The following is a 19,721-nucleotide window of genomic DNA, read 5'->3' on the forward strand; positions in this document are numbered from 1 at the left end:
GTTGTGTGTTGTGTGTGTTCTAGTTGTGTGCCTCTAGAAGTGTGTGGGGGCGTGGCCGCGGCGCGGTGGGCGGACCTTGCCGTAGAGCTCCGTGGCGAAGGCGGTGACGCTCTGGTCGATGTCGATGGTCCCCGTGTCCTGCAGGCGGGACAGGAAGTCCTCCGGGCTGGACGCCTTGCGGGCGATCCCGATCATGAACTGGGACACGTAGCGGTCGCTCAGCCCCAGGATGTCGTGGAGCCGGTCGTTCACCCACTGCTCCAGGGCGGCCATGACGCCTGCCTGCACACACACACACACACACACAGACACACACACACACACACACACACACACACACACCATGGACATTGTCGTGAATGCAGCACAGTTCTGCAGGTTACATAATTATTATCTCCACTGCATTTTCGTACTCGTGGGACTAACAACGTTTTATCTAATCTCCTACATCTCGACATTCCGTTCGTTCCAGCTGTGACCACTAGATGTCGACATGTTTACATTTCGCACATCTCACTTTCTCACTAATATTTTTGCACTGCTCTGTTATTTTATTTTTATATTTCATTTTATTCTATTTTTTGTGCATATACTTACTTATTTATGTACGTCGGTTCGAGGGTAGACGGCAAAATAAGAATTTCATTCACTGTGAAACCTGGCTTTTACCGGTGATACGACAATAAAAACACCATGAACCTGGATCAGAATGTGTTTGTTCCCCCTTTATGATGCATTTTCAATATTAATGGCGCTTCACTCGGGGTGAGCGGTAACTTGAACGTTTAGGGAAAAGCACTTTATAACAATAACAAAGCTGCAGAGACGGTCAGTCGCCCAAACATCCCGCAAAACTCGCGTCCTGACGTGAAACCTGCAGACATCAACAAGTGGCTGCCCCTGTGGCATCTGAACTCGCGAACACGGGTTTATTTCAAACTTTATGACTGAATTGATTTCAAACTCACCTCTTAAAACGTTCAAACTGCGTCTGTTAGCCTAGCTGCTAGCGGCTAACTGCTGCTACAAGCGCAGCGTTAGCGGCAGATTTCACCCTGGAGACACTTAAATGTCACGCAAAACCCTCCGGAGCGGCGATAAATCCTCCGTCCGCCGCATTTTGAGGGGAAATATGACCAGAAAGAGCAGAAACTGTGAGTTTGTTTTGCTCGCTGGGCTTTACAGCGCACGCTGACGGAAACGTCACGAAGAAGAAGAAGAAGAAGAAGAAGTGGAGGCGGGGCTGCGGCGCCAGAAGGGGCGGGGCTTACTGCCCTCTGTGGCCGGGCGGAGAACTGCAGCGCAATTGAAGACAGACTGCTGAGACAACAATGGAAACCGTAAATAGGTTTTTACTTTTTTAGCGCTTTACTCAAACGGGCCATGACGTCACTCCACTGGGAGCAGGTCGGAGTGTCTTGCTCAAGGACTCTCCGGGAATCGAACCAGCAACCTCCCGATTGGGAGCCAAAGGTTCTACCCACTGAAGCACGAGCGTCCAGATAGATAGATAGATAGATAGATAGATAGATAGATAGATAGATAGATAGATAGATAGATAGATAGATAGATAGATAGATAGATAGATAGATAGATAGATAGATAGATAGATAGATAGATAGATAGATAGATAGATAGATAGATAGATAGATAGATAATTACTTTATTCATCCCCGAAGGGAAATTGTCTTGTTGCAGCAATCTGGTACATACGAATATAATAAAATACAATAGAATAGTAATAAAAGTAAAAAATTAAAAAATTAAAATATCTCTGTATAAGACATAAAGCAAAACACAGAACGGAACATGGGCACTTAGAAATCAGCAGGAGATAAAAGCAAGATAAATAAATAGATAGTAAGGTGCAGTGGCAGAGCCATTAGAAGTAGGTATTATATAATAATAATAACAATAATACACATAATAACAATGTGTAATAGTGTATAATACTCATGTATAGTACTACTAATAATGGTAGCAATAATATAACAATAACAATATGGTAGCAATAAAATAACAATAACAACTATATATATATACATCAGTAATAATAATAATAATAATAATACCAATAGTAATAGTATACTTATAATAATGATGATACCAATGGTAATAGTGTACTTGCACCGGTATAAATATCAGAGATGGAGGTCTGATTCTGCTGCTCCAGGTTCAGACCCTGACAGGAAGAGGAAGTGAGCAGCAGAACCATCGACTGGCTTCAGAGGCTCGATTCTCTCCTGCAGCTCCAGCAACCTGTTTCCTGCTCTGCCTGTCCTGAAGAAAGACTTTACAAGATTCTGTCCTCCTGGTCCTGGTCCTCCTGGTCCTGGTCCTCCTGGTCCTGCAGCGATGCGTGCCGGGCTGCTGGTCCTGCTGATGTGTGCAGTGGTTTGCTCTGGCGGGTTCAGACCGGTGGTCGTGGTTCACGGACTGTTAGATGGACCGAAGCAGCTGGAGAAGCTTTCAGGCTTCATCAAGAAGGTGAGACGGTCTTGATCCTGACAGGGCGTCAGCCTCATTGATCACTTTGATCAGCCTCATTTATCCCTTTGATCAGCCTCATTGGTCACTTTGATCAGCCTCATTGATCACTTTGATCAGCCTCGTCTTTTATCGTCACTGCTGGAGCTCCTTCACTTCCGTTTTCTAATATTTCATGTCTGAGTTATTTTTGTTCTTCAGTTGATCTGTGCAGTTTTACGTCAAAAATCGTGTTTTTATTGTGTTCTGACTGTTCATCTCATTTATTTATTTGATTTAATCAGGTTTATTTTGTTTGGACTTAAAGCCTCACCTCTTCCTTGAGCTTTACAAGTTTGGTAACTTTCTCCTCCATTGTTCTGACATTTCATTTACTTGATCTCATTTTATGATCAAACCATTCTTTCAACATCTTTACTTCTGAATCGTTTAGTTCCCGTTCAGTTAAATCTTGTCTTTCTGTTGATTAAAAGTAGTTTTTTTTTTTTTTTTTTAAGAATAAATATTCTTTGATTATTTCCCTTGGTAAATGATTCCAGGATGTTATTTATTCCCTGATGCTTCACGTGTCGCAGATCGTTTCTCTGAGAAAAGAAATATATAAATATAACATATAACGTATAATAGGAAACACCCTGACAGCCTGTCGAGTTTCTAACGAAGTGAGAGTTTTTACTCTATTTTCTCTTCCTCTGGAACTTTCACTTCTCACTCTGTTTCCATCATGTCAGTGAAACGTCCAGGTTTAGAGGACGTCGTTCTGAAACTCAGGTCTGTTTCTATGGAAACGGCAGCGTAACGCTTAGGTTTCATGCCGTATGGCACTTTTCTGTACAATCGAAGACGCATTATTGATTCCCTCCACGTTCACCCTCTGACCTCCACCAACTACTCTCCCTCTCCCTCTCTCTCGCCCTCCCTCTCTCGCTCCCTCCATCCCTCTCTCTCTCTCTCAGGAGCATCCAGGTACCCAGGTGACGCTGGTTCACGCCTTCGACGACCTCGCCAGCCTGCAGCCTCTGTGGAAGCAGGCCGAACACTTGTCCCGCCTCCTGCAGCCTCTCCTGCAGCGACCCGGCGGCGTCAACCTGATCTGCTTCTCCCAAGGTCCCCATACTGGAAACACCGCGACCGGCACCTGCTAGCATCACCTGCTAACCAACATCACCTGCTAACAAACATCACCTGTTAGCATCGCCCGCTAACAGACATCAACTGCTAGAAAACATCACCTGCTAACATCACCTGCTAACAAACATCATCTGCTAACAAACATCACCTGCTAGCATCACCTGCTAACAAATATCACCTCTTAGCATCACCTGCTAACCAACATCACCTGCTAGCCAACATCACCTGCTAGCCAACATCACCTGTTAGTATCACCTGCTAGCATCACCTACTAACAAACATCACCTGCTAGCATCATCTGCTAGCAAACATCACCTGTTAGTATCACCTGCTAGCATCACCTACTAACAAACATCACCTGCTAGCATCATCTGCTAGCAAACATCACCTGTTAGTATCACCTGCTAGCATCACCTACTAACAAACATCACCTGCTAGCATCACCTGCTAACCAACATCACCTGCTAACAAACATCACCTGTTAGCATCGCCCGCTAACAGACATCAACTGCTAGAAAACATCACCTGCTAACATCACCTGCTAACATCATCTGCTAACAAACATCACCTGCTAGCATCACCTGCTAACAAATATCACCTCTTAGCATCACCTGCTAGCCAACATCACCTGCTAGCCAACATCACCTGTTAGTATCACCTGCTAGCATCACCTACTAACAAACATCACCTGCTAGCAAACATCACCTGTTAGTATCACCTGCTAGCATCACCTACTAACAAACATCACCTGCTAGCATCACCTGCTAACAAACATCACCTGTTAGCATCACCTGCTAACAGACATCACCTGTTAGCATCACCTGCTAACCAACATCACCTGCTAGCAAACATCACCTGCTAACAACACCTGCTAACCAACATCACATCACCTGCTAGCATCACCTGCTAACAAACGTCATCTGTTAGCATCGCCCGCTAATAAACATAAACTGTTTAGAGGGATATACAGGGAAAGAAATAGAAAGATTAAGTCTTAACTTGTTGGGGTTTTTTACCATTTTGTTTTAGCCATTATCCAGTTTTTGGCAGTAAGCAGTGTTTAACACTTGTTAGCGGTTGTTAGCAGTGTTTAACACTTGTTAGCGGTTGTTAGCAGTGTTTAACACTTGTTAGCGGTTGTTAGCAGTGTTTAGCACTTGTTAGCGGTTGTTAGCAGTGTTTAACACTTGTTAGCGGTTGTTAGCAGTGTTTAGCACTTGTTAGCGGTTGTTAGCAGTGTTTAACACTTGCTAGCAGCGGTTCAGTGAATCACAGCAGCTGCAGCTGCGTCTTGGTTTGGAACTTATAATTAACGCCGTCAGTTTGTGGCTTTTTGCTCCCATGACGCAGTGCGCTGCTCTCACTTCCTGTTTCCTGTGGCGCCCCCAGGTGGTCTGGTGTGTCGGGCTCTGCTCAGCATCAGCCCTCAGCACAACGTTCACACCTTCATCTCCCTGTCGTCGCCCCTGGCCGGGCAATACGGAGGTCAGCTGGGGGCAAATAGGGGTCACTTCCTCACTTGGGACCCCTGACCCTTGACCCCTAACCCCCCCTCCCCCCTCTCTCTCTCAACAGACACAGACTACATGAAGAAGGTTTTTCCAAAGTACCTGAAGGAGACGCTGTTTCACTTATGCTACAACAGATTGGGACAGAAAGTCTCCGTTTGCAACTACTGGAATGGTGAGGGGGGGGGGCGCCAGGGGGGGTTGACGAGTTCCTATTCATGTGCATTCATTTCATGTCCCCCCCCCCCCAGATCCCCACCACAGACGCAGCTTCCTGCAGAACAACCACTTCCTGCCTCTGCTCAACGGAGATGAGCCGCACAACCAGTCAGCAGGTATTTACACGCCCACAGACAAGCCCCGCCCACCGACAAGCCCCGCCCACCGACAGGCCCCGCCCACCGACAGGAGCCCAGAGCAGACTGTCGCTGGTCTTAATGTTGTGGCTGATGGAACATAGTTAACGTTGCTTTTGTCCTCAGTTTGGAGGGAAAACTTCCTGCGCATCAGGAAGTTGGTGCTGATTGGAGGACCAGACGATGATGTCATCACCCCGTGGCAATCCAGGTCTCACTCACACACTCATGGTCCGTTTACAGGACAACTTTTCAAAACTGCTCCGACTGCGTAAACGGACGCAAACAAGACCTTCTGGAAACGGTCCTGGTCCTGGTCCTGATCCTGGTTCTGGTCTTGGATCTGGTCCTGGATCTGAGTAACTAGTTCCCCTGTTCAGTAGAGCCAATCAGAGCAAAGTCTCCTCTGTGGTGTCATGACTCCTCCTGGACCTGGTACTTTTATCTTGACAGTCGAGATCGAACTTGATGGACTGTCCACTAGAACGTTCTCCCAGTGTTCCTGGTTAGAACTCAATGTTCTCTGCTGTGTGTGTGTGTGTGTGTGTGTGTGCGCAGCCTCTTCGGGTTCTACGACAGCAGTGAACATGTGGTGGAAATGAAGAACCAGGAGGTGAGAATCAACATTAACTAATGCTAACTGTCCCTCCTGCTCACATTAGCATTAGCAGCTTCAGGTCCTACTGCAGGTCTCAGTAATCTAGTTACTTTAGCATTAGCATTAGCCACCTTTTGATGAGACATTAGCTTCAGGTCGTACTGCAGGTCTCTCAGTAATCTATTTACTTTAGCATTAGCATTAGCCACTGTTTGATGAGACATTAGCTTCAGGTCCTACGGCAGGTCTCAGTAATCTAGTTACTTTAGCATTAGCATTAGCCGCTGTTTGACGAGACATTAGCTCCAGGTCTCTCAGTAATCTAGTTACTTTAGCATTAGCATTAGCCACCTTTTGATGAGACAATAGCTTCAGGTTGTACTGCAGGTCTCTCAGTAATCGAGTTACTTTAGCATTATAGCCCTCACAGTGACAGTTAGCATTGGCGTAAGCTGCTCCTGGGTGGACAAAGCCCCGGCTAGTCGTCATGCTAACCAGCTAGCTTGTCCTGTGGACAGTTTTACAGGACGGACGCCTTCGGGCTGCGGACGCTGGACGCCCGCGGCGACGTCTCGCCGTGTGTCCACGCCGGCGTCAAGCACATCGTCTGGCACTCCAACTTCTCCGTGTTCAGCAGCTGCATGGAGAAGTGGCTCACCTGAGAACCTCCTGGGGGGGGGGGGGGGGGGGGGGGGAACCTCCTGGGGGAGATACCTACTGGGGGGGCCTGCTGGGGGGGAACCTACTGGGGGGGACCTTCTGGGGGGGACCTCTTGGGGGAGAATCTACTGGGGGGGACATCCTGCGGGGCAACCTACAGGGGGGGAACCTACTGGGGGGGACATCCTGGGGGGATCCTACAGGGGGGCAACCTACAGGGGGGGCACCTACTGGGGGGGATCCTACTGGGGGGCAACCTACAGGGGGGGACATCCTGGGGGAGGACATCCTGGGGGGCAACCTACTGCGGGGCAACCTACTGGGGGGGACATCCTGGGGGAGGACATCCTGGGGGGGAACCTACTGGGGGGGATCCTACTGGGGGGCAACCTACAGGGGGGGACATCCTGGGGGGGGATCCTACTGGGGGGCAACCTACTGGGGGGGACATCCTGGGGGGATCCTACTGGGGGGGAACCTACTGCGGGGGGACATCCTGGGGGGAACCTACTGGGGGGGCAACCTACTGGGGGGATCCTACTGGGGGGCAACCTACTGAGGGGGACCTCCTGTGCGGGACCTTCTGGGGAGGAACCTACTGGGAGGGACCTCCTGGGGGGGAGGAACCTCCTGAGGGGGCCTATACTGGGGGAGGAACCTCAGGGAGAAACCTCCAAGAGAACCTCGCCAAGCTAACCTCTAACAAGACATGTAACTCTCGCTCTGATCACGTTTATAATCACATTTGTTACGGAAATTAAAAGTCGTGATTTTCACTTTATAAAATAATCATCTGGAGCCGTTTGTGTTTCAATTCAGAGTTTTATTAAAACTAACCACCGTAATTTTCTGGACTATAAGAAACCAAGAAGAAGAAGAAGCTGTTATCCTTCATCAGAACGTCCTGGTCCATACCCTGTGTGGCCACTAGGAGTCTCTGTAGGGCCACAGTACTGTAGTACCGCAGCTGGAGACTCAGTACCAGAGTTACTGTGACCAACGTGTGAAGCAGAGGAACCAACCGGTGGCGATTCTACAGTTTAATCATCCTGAAGTGAAGAAAATAAAAAATGAGAACAATAGAAACTGGAAATTTAAATTCAACCCAACTTTTCCCAATTAGGAAAAAAAATTAATAAACTGAAAAGAACAAAAGTTCCTGATTTAAATCAAACATTAAAATAAAAGATTTCTGTGTGTGTGTGTGTGTGTGTGTGTGTGTGTGTGTGTGTGTGTGTGTGTGTGTGTGTGTCACAGTGTGTGTTTGACGGCCGTCACTGGTTCTTGTTTCTTCTTCTGCAGTTCTGTAAACAGGAAGTCACGTCGCTCTGCGTCCTGTAAGATCTCCTGGAACACAGTAACACACATTGTAACACAGTAACACAGTAACACACAATAACATAGTAATACACTAAGTAACACAGTAACACACATTGTAACACAGTAACACACAATAACATAGTAACACACATAGTAACACAGTAACACACATAGTAACACAGTAACACACAATAACACAGTAACACACATTGTAACACACATTGTAACACAGTAACACACAATAACATAGTAACACACATAGTAACACAGTAACACACATAGTAACACAGTAACACACAATAACATAGTAACACACATAGTAACACAGTAACACAGTAACACACAATAACATAGTAATACACTAAGTAACACAGTAACACACATTGTAACACAGTAACACACAATAACATAGTAACACACATAGTAACACAGTAACACACATAGTAACACAGTAACACACAATAACACAGTAACACACATTGTAACACAGTAACACACATTGTAACACAGTAACACACAATAACATAGTAACACACATTGTAACACAGTAACACAGTAACACACAATAACATAGTAATACACTAAGTAACACAGTAACACACATTGTAACACAGTAACACACAATAACATAGTAACACACATAGTAACACAGTAACACACATAGTAACACAGTAACACACAATAACACAGTAACACACATTGTAACACAGTAACACACATTGTAACACAGTAACACACAATAACATAGTAACACACATAGTAACACAGTAACACACATAGTAACACAGTAACACACAATAACATAGTAACACACATAGTAACACAGTAACACAGTAACACACAATAACATAGTAATACACTAAGTAACACAGTAACACACATTGTAACACAGTAACACACAATAACATAGTAACACACATAGTAACACAGTAACACACATAGTAACACAGTAACACACAATAACACAGTAACACACATTGTAACACAGTAACACACATTGTAACACAGTAACACACAATAACATAGTAACACACAATAACATAGTAACACACATAGTAACACAGTAACACACATAGTAACACAGTAACACACAATAACATAGTAACACACATTGTAACACAGTAACACAGTAACACACAATAACATAGTAATACACTAAGTAACACAGTAACACACATTGTAACACAGTAACACACAATAACATAGTAACACACATAGTAACACAGTAACACACATAGTAACACAGTAACACACAATAACACAGTAACACACATTGTAACACAGTAACACACATTGTAACACAGTAACACACAATAACATAGTAACACACAATAACATAGTAACACACATAGTAACACAGTAACACACATAGTAACACAGTAACACACACAATAACACAGTAACACACAATAACACAGTAACAGACAGTAACAGACAATAACACAGTAACACACAGTAACACACAGTAACACACAATAACACAGTAACACACAATAACAGACACAGTAACAGACAGTAACAGACACAGTAACAGTAACAGACAGTAACAATAACAGACACAGTAACACACAATAACAGTAACAGACACAGTAACAGACAAAGTAACACAGTAACACACAATAACACAGTAACAGACACAGTAACAGACAAAAGCACAATAACAGTAACAGACAGTAACAGACCTGGATCAGTGTGTCCCTGCTCCTCAGAGCCTCCCTCAGCCTCCTCTGCTCCTCCTGCTGCTCCTCCTGCCGTCGCTGCTCCTCCCTCCTCCTCCTCTGCTCCTCCCACTGAGCCCTGCGGGACTCCTGCAGCTGATTGGTCAGCCGGCTCAGCGCCGCCGCGTGGCTCTGCTGCTGAGTCTGGACCAGGACCAGGACCAGGACCAGGACCAGGACCAGGACCAGGACCAGGACCAGGAGACAGAATCATTCACACTAATTGAAGTCCCTATAAATCTCATTCTATCTGCAGTGAAGCTGATCAAAGTGTTCCTGACCTGCAGCCTCGCCTCCCGGCACAAGGTGGCGCCGTCTCCCAGCTCCTGTTCGTCCTTCTCCTGCTGCGCCTCCTCCAGCAGCCGCTCCTTCTCCTGCAGCGCCTCCCGCAGGTCCTGCAAGGAAGCACAGCCCCGTCAGGCTGGAGGACTCCTGAGACCAGGGACCCGCCCCTCATCCCGTCAGAACCAGAACGTCTGGAGGCCCAGTTCTGTCGGTCCCATCCCAGATCAACACTACTGACACGTGATTGGTTCTGACACTGATCAGGTCCTGGTTGTTAATTGATTGGTTCTTACACTGATCAGGTCCTGGTTCCAGCGCAGCACCGTGTTCAGAGTGTCCAGGTCTCGGTCTCGGTCCCGGCCCACCTTCCTCAGGGTCTCCAGCTCCGTCTGCAGGTCCTTCTGCTTCTGGATCGTCTCACTGCTCACAGTCTGGAGAGCTTCCTGCAGGACAACCCGCCGCTAGTACAGCCTGCCGCTAGTACAGTCTGCCGCTAGTACAGCCTGCCGCTAGTACAGTCTGCCGCTAGTACAGCCTCCCGCTAGTACAACCCGCCGCTAGTACAGTCTGCCGCCATTACAGTCTGCCGCTAGCACAGCCCAATGCTAGTACAGTCTGCCGCCATTACAGTCTGCCGCTAGAACAGTCTGCCGCTAGCACAGCCCAATGCTAGTACAGTCCGCCGCTAGTACAGTCTGCCGCCATTACAGTCTGCCGCTAGAACAGCCCAATGATAGTACAGTCCGCCGCTTGTACATCCCAATGCTAGTACAGCCCACCGCTAGTACATCAATACACATATATTGCTGCTAGTGCAGACCACCTAAAAGACACACAGACCACCTGAACCGAGGGAGACTGTAACTTTGCTAATGCTAAGCTAGCAGATTCAGTGAGCGATAATCGTAGAGGAACCTTGTTCTGCGCTATCAGCTCCTTCAGGCTGTGGCTCAGTGTGTCGCTCAGCGCCGGACTCGAACCGTGTTCCTCGCTCAGCGTGCTGATCAGGACCAGACACTCCTGGAGGAGGGAAGCCGGAGAGGAGTGGGACTAAGATTAGGAAAATATTGTTTATTCACAGTCTGTAGACGTCAGCTGGAGCTCACGAGTCTGCGGGACTGCTGTCGCTGTGAGAGCCCCGCCCCCGGAAGCCCCGCCCCCTGACGCCCCGCCCCCTCACCTGGATCAGACGTTCCCTGCTGTGCAGCGAGGAGCTGAAACTCTGCAGCAGAGCGTCTCGTCCTCCTTCCTCCTCCTGAAGCAGCCGCACACCACAGAGGACTACAGTTACTACAACTTTACTTTGAAAAGTACTGCAGATGGCTCACAGAAGGGCTAATGCTAATCACACAGGCTAATGCTAATCACACAGGATAATACTAATCATACAGGCTAATGCTAATCACACAGGCTAATGCTAATCACACAGGCTAGTACTAATCACACAGGCTAATACTAATCACACAGGCTAATGGGAACTATGCTAATGCTAAAGCTAACGGTGGCGAAATGTGAGCTACGCCAACAGCTGGTGCAGTACAGAGAACAGCCAGTGGCGGCGTGACGTCTTCAGATTTTAGTGTTTTTACACATGAACGAAACTTTTGCGTAAAGATGTCGCGGCTTGTGTAAACGCAGCTGCGCTGCAGGAAACAGCTGATGTGGTTTCGTCACGAGGCTCCAGCTCGGGGCAAACTCCACCGGCCGGGCCGGATTCCTGACAGCGTGTGTGTGTGTGGACACACCCTCCCCACACACACACACACACACACACACACACACACACACACACACCTTCAGTGAAGCTCGGCCGGCGGTTAGAACACGTGACGACGACACTTTGGAATCAACCTGCTGATCTTGTTGAGAAGGAAAAGGTCAGAATTCGCTGAGTTTGATGGCCTGAAATGTTCATTTAAAGCAGAGCTGAGGAATCCCGGGACTCGAACCCTCACCTCCCGCGTGGCCGGAGGGAATCCTACCACTAGGTGGCGACTCTCACTTTAGTCAGTTTAACTTTTGGCTCAAATTTAATACATTTACCCTCCAAAAATGACCAGCAGTGTGTGTGTGTGTGTGTGTGTGTGTCAGAACTCGTACGGTGGGCGGCTCCTCCGGTCCGTTGCCCTGGCAACCGTTGCTCCGCCCCCGGTCCAGCTGGGCCTCCAGGGTCTTGACGCGGTCCAGGGCCTGGTCCAGCTGCCCTCGCAGGGTCCTGACGGCGCGGTGCAGCGGTCCGGAGGCGTTCTGAAAGGACACGACGTCACAGTGAGCCCACTGGTCCGACTGACCGGGACGGTCCCGGGTGTAGAGTCCGCTCCCGGGTGTAGAGTCCGATCCCGGGTGTAGAGTCCAATCCCGGGTTTAGAGTCCGCTCCCGGGTTTAGAGTCCGCTCCCGGGTTTAGAGTCCGATACCCAGTTTAGAGTCTGCTACTGGTTTTAGAGTCTGCTACCGGGTTTAGAGTCCAATCCCCAGTTTAGAGTCCAATCCCGGGTTTAGAGTCCGCTCCCGGGTTTAGAGTCCGCTACCGGGTTAAGAGTCCAATCCCCAGTTTAGAGTCCGATCCCGGGTTTAGAGTCCGCTCCCGGGTTAAGAGTCCGCTCCCGGGTTTAGAGTCCGCTCCCGGGTTTAGAGTCCGATACCCAGTTTAGAGTCTGCTACTGGTTTTAGAGTCTGCTACCGGGTTTAGAGTCCAATCCCCAGTTTAGAGTCCAATCCCGGGTTTAGAGTCCGCTCCCGGGTTTAGAGTCCGCTACCGGGTTAAGAGTCCGCTACCCAGTTTAGAGTCTGCTACTGGTTTTAGAGTCGGCTACTGGGTTTGGAGTCCGATCCCGGGTTTAGAGTCCAATCCCCGGTTTAGAGTCCAATCCCGGGTTTAGAGTCCGCTCCCGGGTTTAGAGTCCGCTCCCGGGTTTAGAGTCCGATACCCAGTTTAGAGTCCGCTACCCAGTTTAGAGTCTGCTACTGGTTTTAGAGTCTGCTACTGGGTTTAGAGTCTGCTACCGGGTTTAGAGTCCAATCCCGGGTTAAGAGTCTGCTACCGGGTTAAGAGTCCGCTCCCGGGTTTAGAGTCCGCTCCCGGGTTTAGAGTCCGCTCCCGGGTTTATAGTCCGATACCCAGTTTAGAGTCTGCTACTGGTTTTAGAGTCTGCTACGGGGTTTAGAGTCCGATACCCAGTTTAGAGTCCGCTACCCAGTTTAGAGTCTGCTACTGGTTTTAGAGTCCATTACCGGGTTTAGAGTCCGATACCGGGTTTAGAGTCCGCTACTGGGTTTAGAGTCTGCTACCGGGTTTAGAGTCCATTACCGGGTTTAGAGTCTGCTCCCGGGTTCAGGGGTCGTTCCGGGTTCAGAGTCCGACTGACCGGCCCCGCCCCCGACACACCGTCAATATTGACAGTGCAGATCCCCCGGTGCAGGTCTGCTTCCTGCCCCGAGACACCAGGTCTCTGCTACAGTCCCACAAACGGTACCAGGTTTCTAATTCTCCTACGTCTTGGTTCAGGACCCAAAAAAACCCGTCCCCCCCAGTCCTCCGTTGGCGGAGTCCGCCAACAAACATGTTGTTGCTTTAATCAGCCTGTTGACTGAAGAACCGGAACCTTAACACCCTGCTGGAAACTGTTTTTGTGAATGAATGAATGAATGAATGAATGAAGAACCTTGCCAATGCATTTGTTGTTCTACGTTCTACGTTTTATAAGAGACGGTCTTTAGTTTGTATCCTGTTCTGTTCCCACACCGTGGTACTGAACCCTGACCCCCCACACCGAGGTACTGAACCCTGAACCCCCACACCGAGGTACTGAACCCTGACCCCCACACCGAGGTACTGGACCCTGACCCCCACACCGTGGTACTGAACCCTGAACCCCCACACCGAGGTACTGAACCCTGAACCCCACACCGAGGTACTGAACCCTGACCCCCCACACCGAGGTACTGGACCCTGACCCCCCCACACCGAGGTACTGAACCCTGAACCCCACACCGAGGTACTGAACCCTGACCCCCCACACCGAGGTACTGGACCCTGACCCCCCACACCGAGGTACTGAACCCTGAACCCCACACCGAGGTACTGAACCCTGACCCCCCACACCGAGGTACTGGACCCTGACCCCCCACACCGAGGTACTGGACCCTGACCCCCCACACCGAAGAGCGTACTGAAGCGTGACTTTTGTGAACCATTACCCTCATAATTGCCACACTGGACCCGGGGGACCCTCCAGTTCTGCACCTGGGGGGGCCCTCCAGTTCCGGTGTGGGACTCACCTCTCGATGAAGTGGCAGGAAGTCGTCCCTCAGCTCCGCCAGGACGTCCCCGTCCCCTCCGTCTGCCTTGTCCTCTCCGTTCTCTCTGAAACTCAGCGTGCGGGTCACCGAGGGCGACGCCGGCCCCCCGACCCTCCCCGCGGACCTGCCGCCCCCCCGGCCCAGGACGGGGATCCGGCTCCCCGACGGAGAGCTGAGCTGGTTCCCCTCGATGCCCCGCAGCTCCGCCAGCAGGAAGCCCAGCGGGCGGTCGCCCGGCATCTCAAAGGGGTCCTGGCTGTCCAGGGAGTCCAGGGACTGCACGGAGGCGGTCCGGGACGAGGCCCGGGACGCGGTCCGCAGGGACAGGGTGGAGCCGGACAGCGAGGCCGGGCTGGACCCCCCCGCCAGGGGCACGCTGGAGGACCTGTCCCGGCACAGCGGGGACAGCGGCCGGAAGGGCAGGTGCCGGGGGACGCCGCACACCGACTCGTAGGTGGAGTCGGGGACCCGCAAGGCGTCGCAGCCCTCGCAGCCCTTCCCCCGGCGGCAGCGCTTCCCGGTCCGGATGAAGTAGGGACACGTGTCCCAGCGCTCCGACCAGCACTCGTACTCGGAGAGCGCCATGTTGTCCCGGAGCATCTCGCGGTAGGCCTCCTTCTCCTCTTCCGCCTCGCCGTCGCCGTCGCCGTCGTCGTCGTCACCGGAACCGCCGCCGCCGCGCAACCGCTGGTGGCTCTGGCGCACCCACTGCCGGATCTGGTCTCGCTCCTGGGTCAGCTTCTGGAGGCGCTCCGCCGACAGCACCTTGACCCGGGAGATCACCGTGTCGTACTTGAACACCCGCTCCAGGACGGACACGCACTTCCCGCACGCGAACTCGCCGTGGCCGTCGCCGCGCGGCACCGCCCGGCCCAGGATGTGGGTCAGGACCGCCAGCAGGTCCACTGCTTTACTAGACGGCGAGGACGAGGTCAGGGACTGCTGGGACCGGGACAGAGACCCCGAGGAACTCAGGGACAAGGTACTGCCTGAGGACGGACACACACATACATACGTTTGTAATCCCTTGATTGGCCTCATTTCATCTCAGGGTATTGTACCGACGACCCCCAGCCGGTGGTCTTCCTCACCCCAGGGGCTGCTCTGAGAGGACCTGGACCAGTGGGACCCGGTCGGGGTCCCCGGGGGGCCTCCAGCCCCAGTGGGCCTCCGGTTTGTGCCCCCAAACAGCCATCGGCGCTGGTTCCCCTGCAGGGTGCCGCCACAGATCCGGCACAGGTGGCTTTTAGTTCCCGAGGCCATCGTGGACCCGACCCGGGAGGTGGACCCGACCCGGGAAGTGGACCTGACCAGGGAGGTGGACCCGACCAGAGGCCACCAGGACTCAGGTGGTTCCTGTGCATTCAGAGGATGGAGGATAAATTAGCGACTTAATCAATCATAGTTGCTTTACGCCTGCTAGCATACCGCTAACTCTGTGTGCTGCTTACCGGTTGTCATTGTTGTTGTTTACAGGTTGCTGTTGTTTACATGTTACTGTTGTTTACATGTTGCTGTTGTTTACAGGTTGTCGCTGTTGTTTACATGTTGCTGTTGTTTACATGTTGCTGTTGTTTACAGGTTGTCGCTGTTGTTTACATGTTGCTGTTGTTTACAGGTTGTCACTATTGTTGTTTACAGGTTGCTGTTGTTTACATGTCGCTGTTGTTTACATGTTGCTGTTGTTTACAGGTTGTCACTATTGTTGTTTACAGGTTGCTGTTGTTTACATGTTGTCACTATTGTTGTTTACAGGTTGCTGTTGTTTACATGTTGCTGTTGTTTACATGTTGCGGTTTACAGGTTGTCACTATTGTTGTTTACAGGTTGCTGTTGTTTACAAGGTGCTGTTGTTTACAGGTCGGCACTATTGTTGTTTACACGTTGCTGCTTGTAGATTTTTTGACCTGAAATCTTCAGTTTCAGTCTGAAGATTTGAAAAGTTGCTATTTGCTGTTTTTGTTTTATTTTCAATGATAAACATCTCGCCGTGTTAAAGTAGCGTCCTGTGAAAGTAACGCTGAGGTCAGTTACTCGTTAACCCCCCCCCCCCTCCCCCCTCCCCCTCCCCTCTCCTCCCGGCGGACACGTCGACCCGGAGCCACGCTGACTGCGCGTCCCCGCGTCACGTCACGTCACGGTGAGTGACCGGACGGAGCTGCTCGTGCGGGACCCCCGCCCCGCGTCCCCCCCCCTCGTCACCTCCAAGCCCGCGTCTTCACGCTCACGGAGCGACGCGGCCACTCTTCCTCTTCCTCCTCTTCCTCCCGCACACCGTGAACGCGGACGAGCCTTCCGTGCGCGCGCCCGCCCGCCCGGTCACTCCTCATCCAGACAGTTTGAGAAAGTTCGACTCACCGTCTGATTCCTGCCGCTTCAATCCGGGTCACCGGGTCGAACCGAGCCGAACCGAGTCAGGCCGAGTCGAACCGGCCGGCGGAGGAAGAGGAGGAGCAGATCTTCATCCTCACCGCTGGACAGACGCGTCCTGGAGTGAGGAAAAAGAATCTGTACCGGGAACTGGAGCACCGGAGGGGGCGGAGCCAGGAAGGTGTCACCTCAGTGACGTCAGCACGCATACCTGTCGCGTTCCCGCCGCGGGGAAACCTCTCTTTATTAAACCTCTTCGGTTTCAAGGTCGAAACGAAGCCAAACCCACAAGTTCTCACATTTAATCGACAAAATGTTGAGTTCAGGAAGTCAAAAGTTCAATTTTTAATTTAGTCCCATTTCATTTATTGTCATTTGTTTTATTGTTTTCGAGGTGTGTATTAAATTTCAAAAGTGAATCGGTTTAGATGTTAAAAGCTTTTTTTTCATAACCGTTGGAGTGGAGAGAGTGTGTGTGTGTGTGTGTGTGTGTGTGTGTGTGTGTGTGTGTCCTCTGGCGTCCATAAAGACTCAGACAGAGCTTTTCGCAGCAGTTTACTTCCATGAGTTTATTCTTGTGGTTGTTTTCGCCTCCAGCAGGGGGCAGCAGAGCGCGAACCCAGAGAGAAACAAAGGTCTTCCAACACCTTGAGACACAACTCATGTCGTCACATTGAGCTTAACTACGACTTAGAACCGGTTGAACACTGATGCTCTTACTTAAGATTTCATTCATTTACAAAATACACAGAAATCAACATACAGATTCTTTCATTTACACATTTTTTTTTTTTTTTTTTTTTTACTTTTTAATTCCACAGTTTCTATAATTACAGTAAACTACAGGTTCTACAACACGAAGGTGATGAACAATTCTTCTTACATGGAGTCACGTCAACGCGGGAAACTGGACTTGTTTTAGAAAGGATGCGCTAATGCTAGTGAGAGGACGTGCTAACGCTAGTGAGAGGACGCGCTATCGCTAGCGAGAGGACGCGCTAACGCTAGCGAGAGGACGCGCTAACGCTAGGGAGAGGACGCGCTAACGCTAGCGAGAGGACGCGCTAACGCTAGTGAGAGGACGCGCTACCGTTAGTGAGAGGACGTACTAATGCTAGTGAGACAATGCGCTAACGGTAGCGAGATGACGCAGTAACGCTAGCGAGAGTCCTGCGTCGTTGGAACGTTAGCCGTCCTGTGTCGTGGTAACGTTAGCCGTCCTGCGTCGTTATTGAGCCAAAGGTCAGCAGGTCGACTCCCAGAAACTCTTATTGCTTTGTTCACTTTTTGCACTCACGATTGACGGTTGCTAGGCAACCAGGTATTTATACAAAAGAACCCTGTGACGTAGCGTAAGCTACGATATGTACCTAGCACTAGCGGAGATGTAGCGGGATGGCTACTGCTGAGCGTTTACGCTTCCTACTGTGCTGTTATGTCAATGTGCTTTTAGAGGGGGGGTGGAGGTGGTTGAGGGGATTTGGGGGGGTGGAGGTGGGGGGGGGGGGGATTGGGGGGGCACTGGTTGAACCTTTGGATCCATCATGGCTCACATTGTTGAAACAGAACGCTCGGTTCTCTAAAGGGACTGGCGAGAACAGGAAACCCTCCGTCGCAGGCCGGACACTGGGTCCTGGTTGTTGCATCATGTGGACACTTGGGGGCAGTAGTGGGACACAGGCGGCCCGTGGTAGAGGGCAAAGGTCACAGGAAGAGGAGGGCAGTTCTCACCAGAGCAGCAAACACACAAAAACACTTGGAAAGCTTCCTGATTGGTCAGTTGGATCAGTGTGTAACAGACAAGGTTGGATGGTGGTGGGATGAGTGTGTGAACAGTGATGTGTGTGTGTGTGTAGGTGTGGTGGGGTGGGGGGAGGGGGGTGGGGGGGGGTTGTGCTTTTGCAAAATGTATTTTGTCCGCTGTGTTGTGGATCGTGGCGTTGTCGGGGTGAGTGCTGAACGAATCCTACGAACGTAGCTTAGCGACACTTAGCATAGCTTAGCGTAGCTTAGCGTAGCACGGCGGCTCATCAGGAGGCTACATATGGCTGCTATCCTACAAAATGGCAGTTTGGACAAAAGATTTTTTTTTGTTAATCTGAGACGTCAGCAATTATTTCTTGTCTTGGTAGTTCCTGTGTGTTTCTGATTGGCCGTCGGCCCTGCTGTGTGTTTTCTGATTGGCCGTTGGCCCCGCTGTGTGTTTTCTGATTGGCCGTGGACCCGCGGCGCTGCAGGCCTTGGCAGTGAGTCGGTCTTGATGCAGAATTGTAAAGGGAAGCAGGTTCCCGGACGCTCGTGAGCACAGAAGAGTCAAAACGTCCACATTTTCCTCAACAATCCAACAGAATCTACTTTCCCAGTGCCGACCTCTGGTTTCTCCCGCCTACTTCCTGTCTGTGACGGAAGGGCGGGTTAAACACGTCCAGTGTGTCGTCATGACGACCTCCACATCCAACCACTAGTCTGGCGCTCACGAAGAACAACAATAAATACATCAAGTCTTTTCTCAATATTGCACAGAGGTTCTATATTGCACAAAGAAGCACACACACACACACGCATACATACACACACGCACACACACACACACACACTAATGGTAAAGGACCGTCCTATGGGGACACGTCGGGGACACTGACACATGGCGGTTGTGCTTCACGGGACGTTTCGCGGCGTCGTCTGACCGGACGAGCTGCCGGCCGGCGTCGACCGCCTCGCGGGGAACAAAGCAAAACCCGGGGTCGTCTATCATCTACAGAATGGCAGTAAAAGTCTGTAGACAAACACGAGACGTCAGGACCGAGGCGGGTCTTTGGGACGGAGGGGGAAAAAAAAAAACCAAGAGGCCCGAGTCTCGGTTTTTACCCGCAAGACGTCAAAAATGCTTCGTGTCAAGGCGAAAAATATTGCATTTTTGAATCGATGTCCGAGAACGAAAAGTGACTGAAGCCTTGAAGGAGGTGAATCTGCTGAGGGTGGAGGCG

General features: G+C 50.5%; 3 protein-coding genes across 4 annotated transcripts in view; 1 reads left to right on the forward strand and 2 right to left on the reverse strand.

Annotated features, from left to right (window-relative positions):
• Positions 1 to 1,156, reverse strand: part of dhx16 (DEAH (Asp-Glu-Ala-His) box polypeptide 16) — a 15,861-nt gene extending 14,705 nt beyond the window's left edge. The window contains 2 exon segments of the mRNA XM_080500727.1: positions 76 to 282; positions 969 to 1,156. Coding sequence (XP_080356853.1) covers positions 76 to 273 — 198 coding nt within the window. The 5' untranslated portion in view covers positions 274 to 282; positions 969 to 1,156.
• A 1,199-nt stretch (positions 1,157 to 2,355) lies between these two features.
• Positions 2,356 to 6,742, forward strand: LOC308133289 (lysosomal thioesterase PPT2-A-like; the record flags this gene model as incomplete). The annotated part of the gene is made up of 8 exons (XM_080500592.1): positions 2,356 to 2,487; positions 3,444 to 3,594; positions 5,008 to 5,103; positions 5,194 to 5,301; positions 5,378 to 5,461; positions 5,609 to 5,693; positions 6,041 to 6,095; positions 6,599 to 6,742. The coding sequence occupies 8 exons, from the start codon at positions 2,356 to 2,358 to the stop codon at positions 6,740 to 6,742; spliced, it is 855 nt and encodes a 284-aa protein (XP_080356718.1).
• An 812-nt stretch (positions 6,743 to 7,554) lies between these two features.
• On the reverse strand, positions 7,555 to 16,850 carry LOC308133367 (uncharacterized protein). Of its 2 annotated transcripts, none has more exons than XM_080500709.1 (10): positions 16,723 to 16,850; positions 15,456 to 15,720; positions 14,344 to 15,353; positions 12,164 to 12,310; positions 11,244 to 11,318; positions 10,979 to 11,083; positions 10,357 to 10,506; positions 10,060 to 10,173; positions 9,743 to 9,922; positions 7,555 to 8,087 (listed from the first exon to the last, which is right to left on the reverse strand). In XM_080500709.1, exons 2-10 carry the CDS (start codon positions 15,625 to 15,627, stop codon positions 7,992 to 7,994), a joined length of 2,049 nt encoding a protein of 682 aa, XP_080356835.1. In that variant the 5' UTR covers positions 15,628 to 15,720; positions 16,723 to 16,850; the 3' UTR covers positions 7,555 to 7,991. The 2 variants fall into 2 exon arrangements, with proteins under 2 accessions (XP_080356835.1, XP_080356834.1); XM_080500708.1 differs by having other exon boundaries at positions 11,244 to 11,327.
• Between the last annotated feature and the right edge of the window lie 2,871 nt (positions 16,851 to 19,721).

Source organism: Blennius ocellaris (assembly GCF_963422515.1).
Source record: "Blennius ocellaris genome assembly, chromosome: 8".
NCBI lineage: Eukaryota > Metazoa > Chordata > Actinopteri > Blenniiformes > Blenniidae > Blennius > Blennius ocellaris.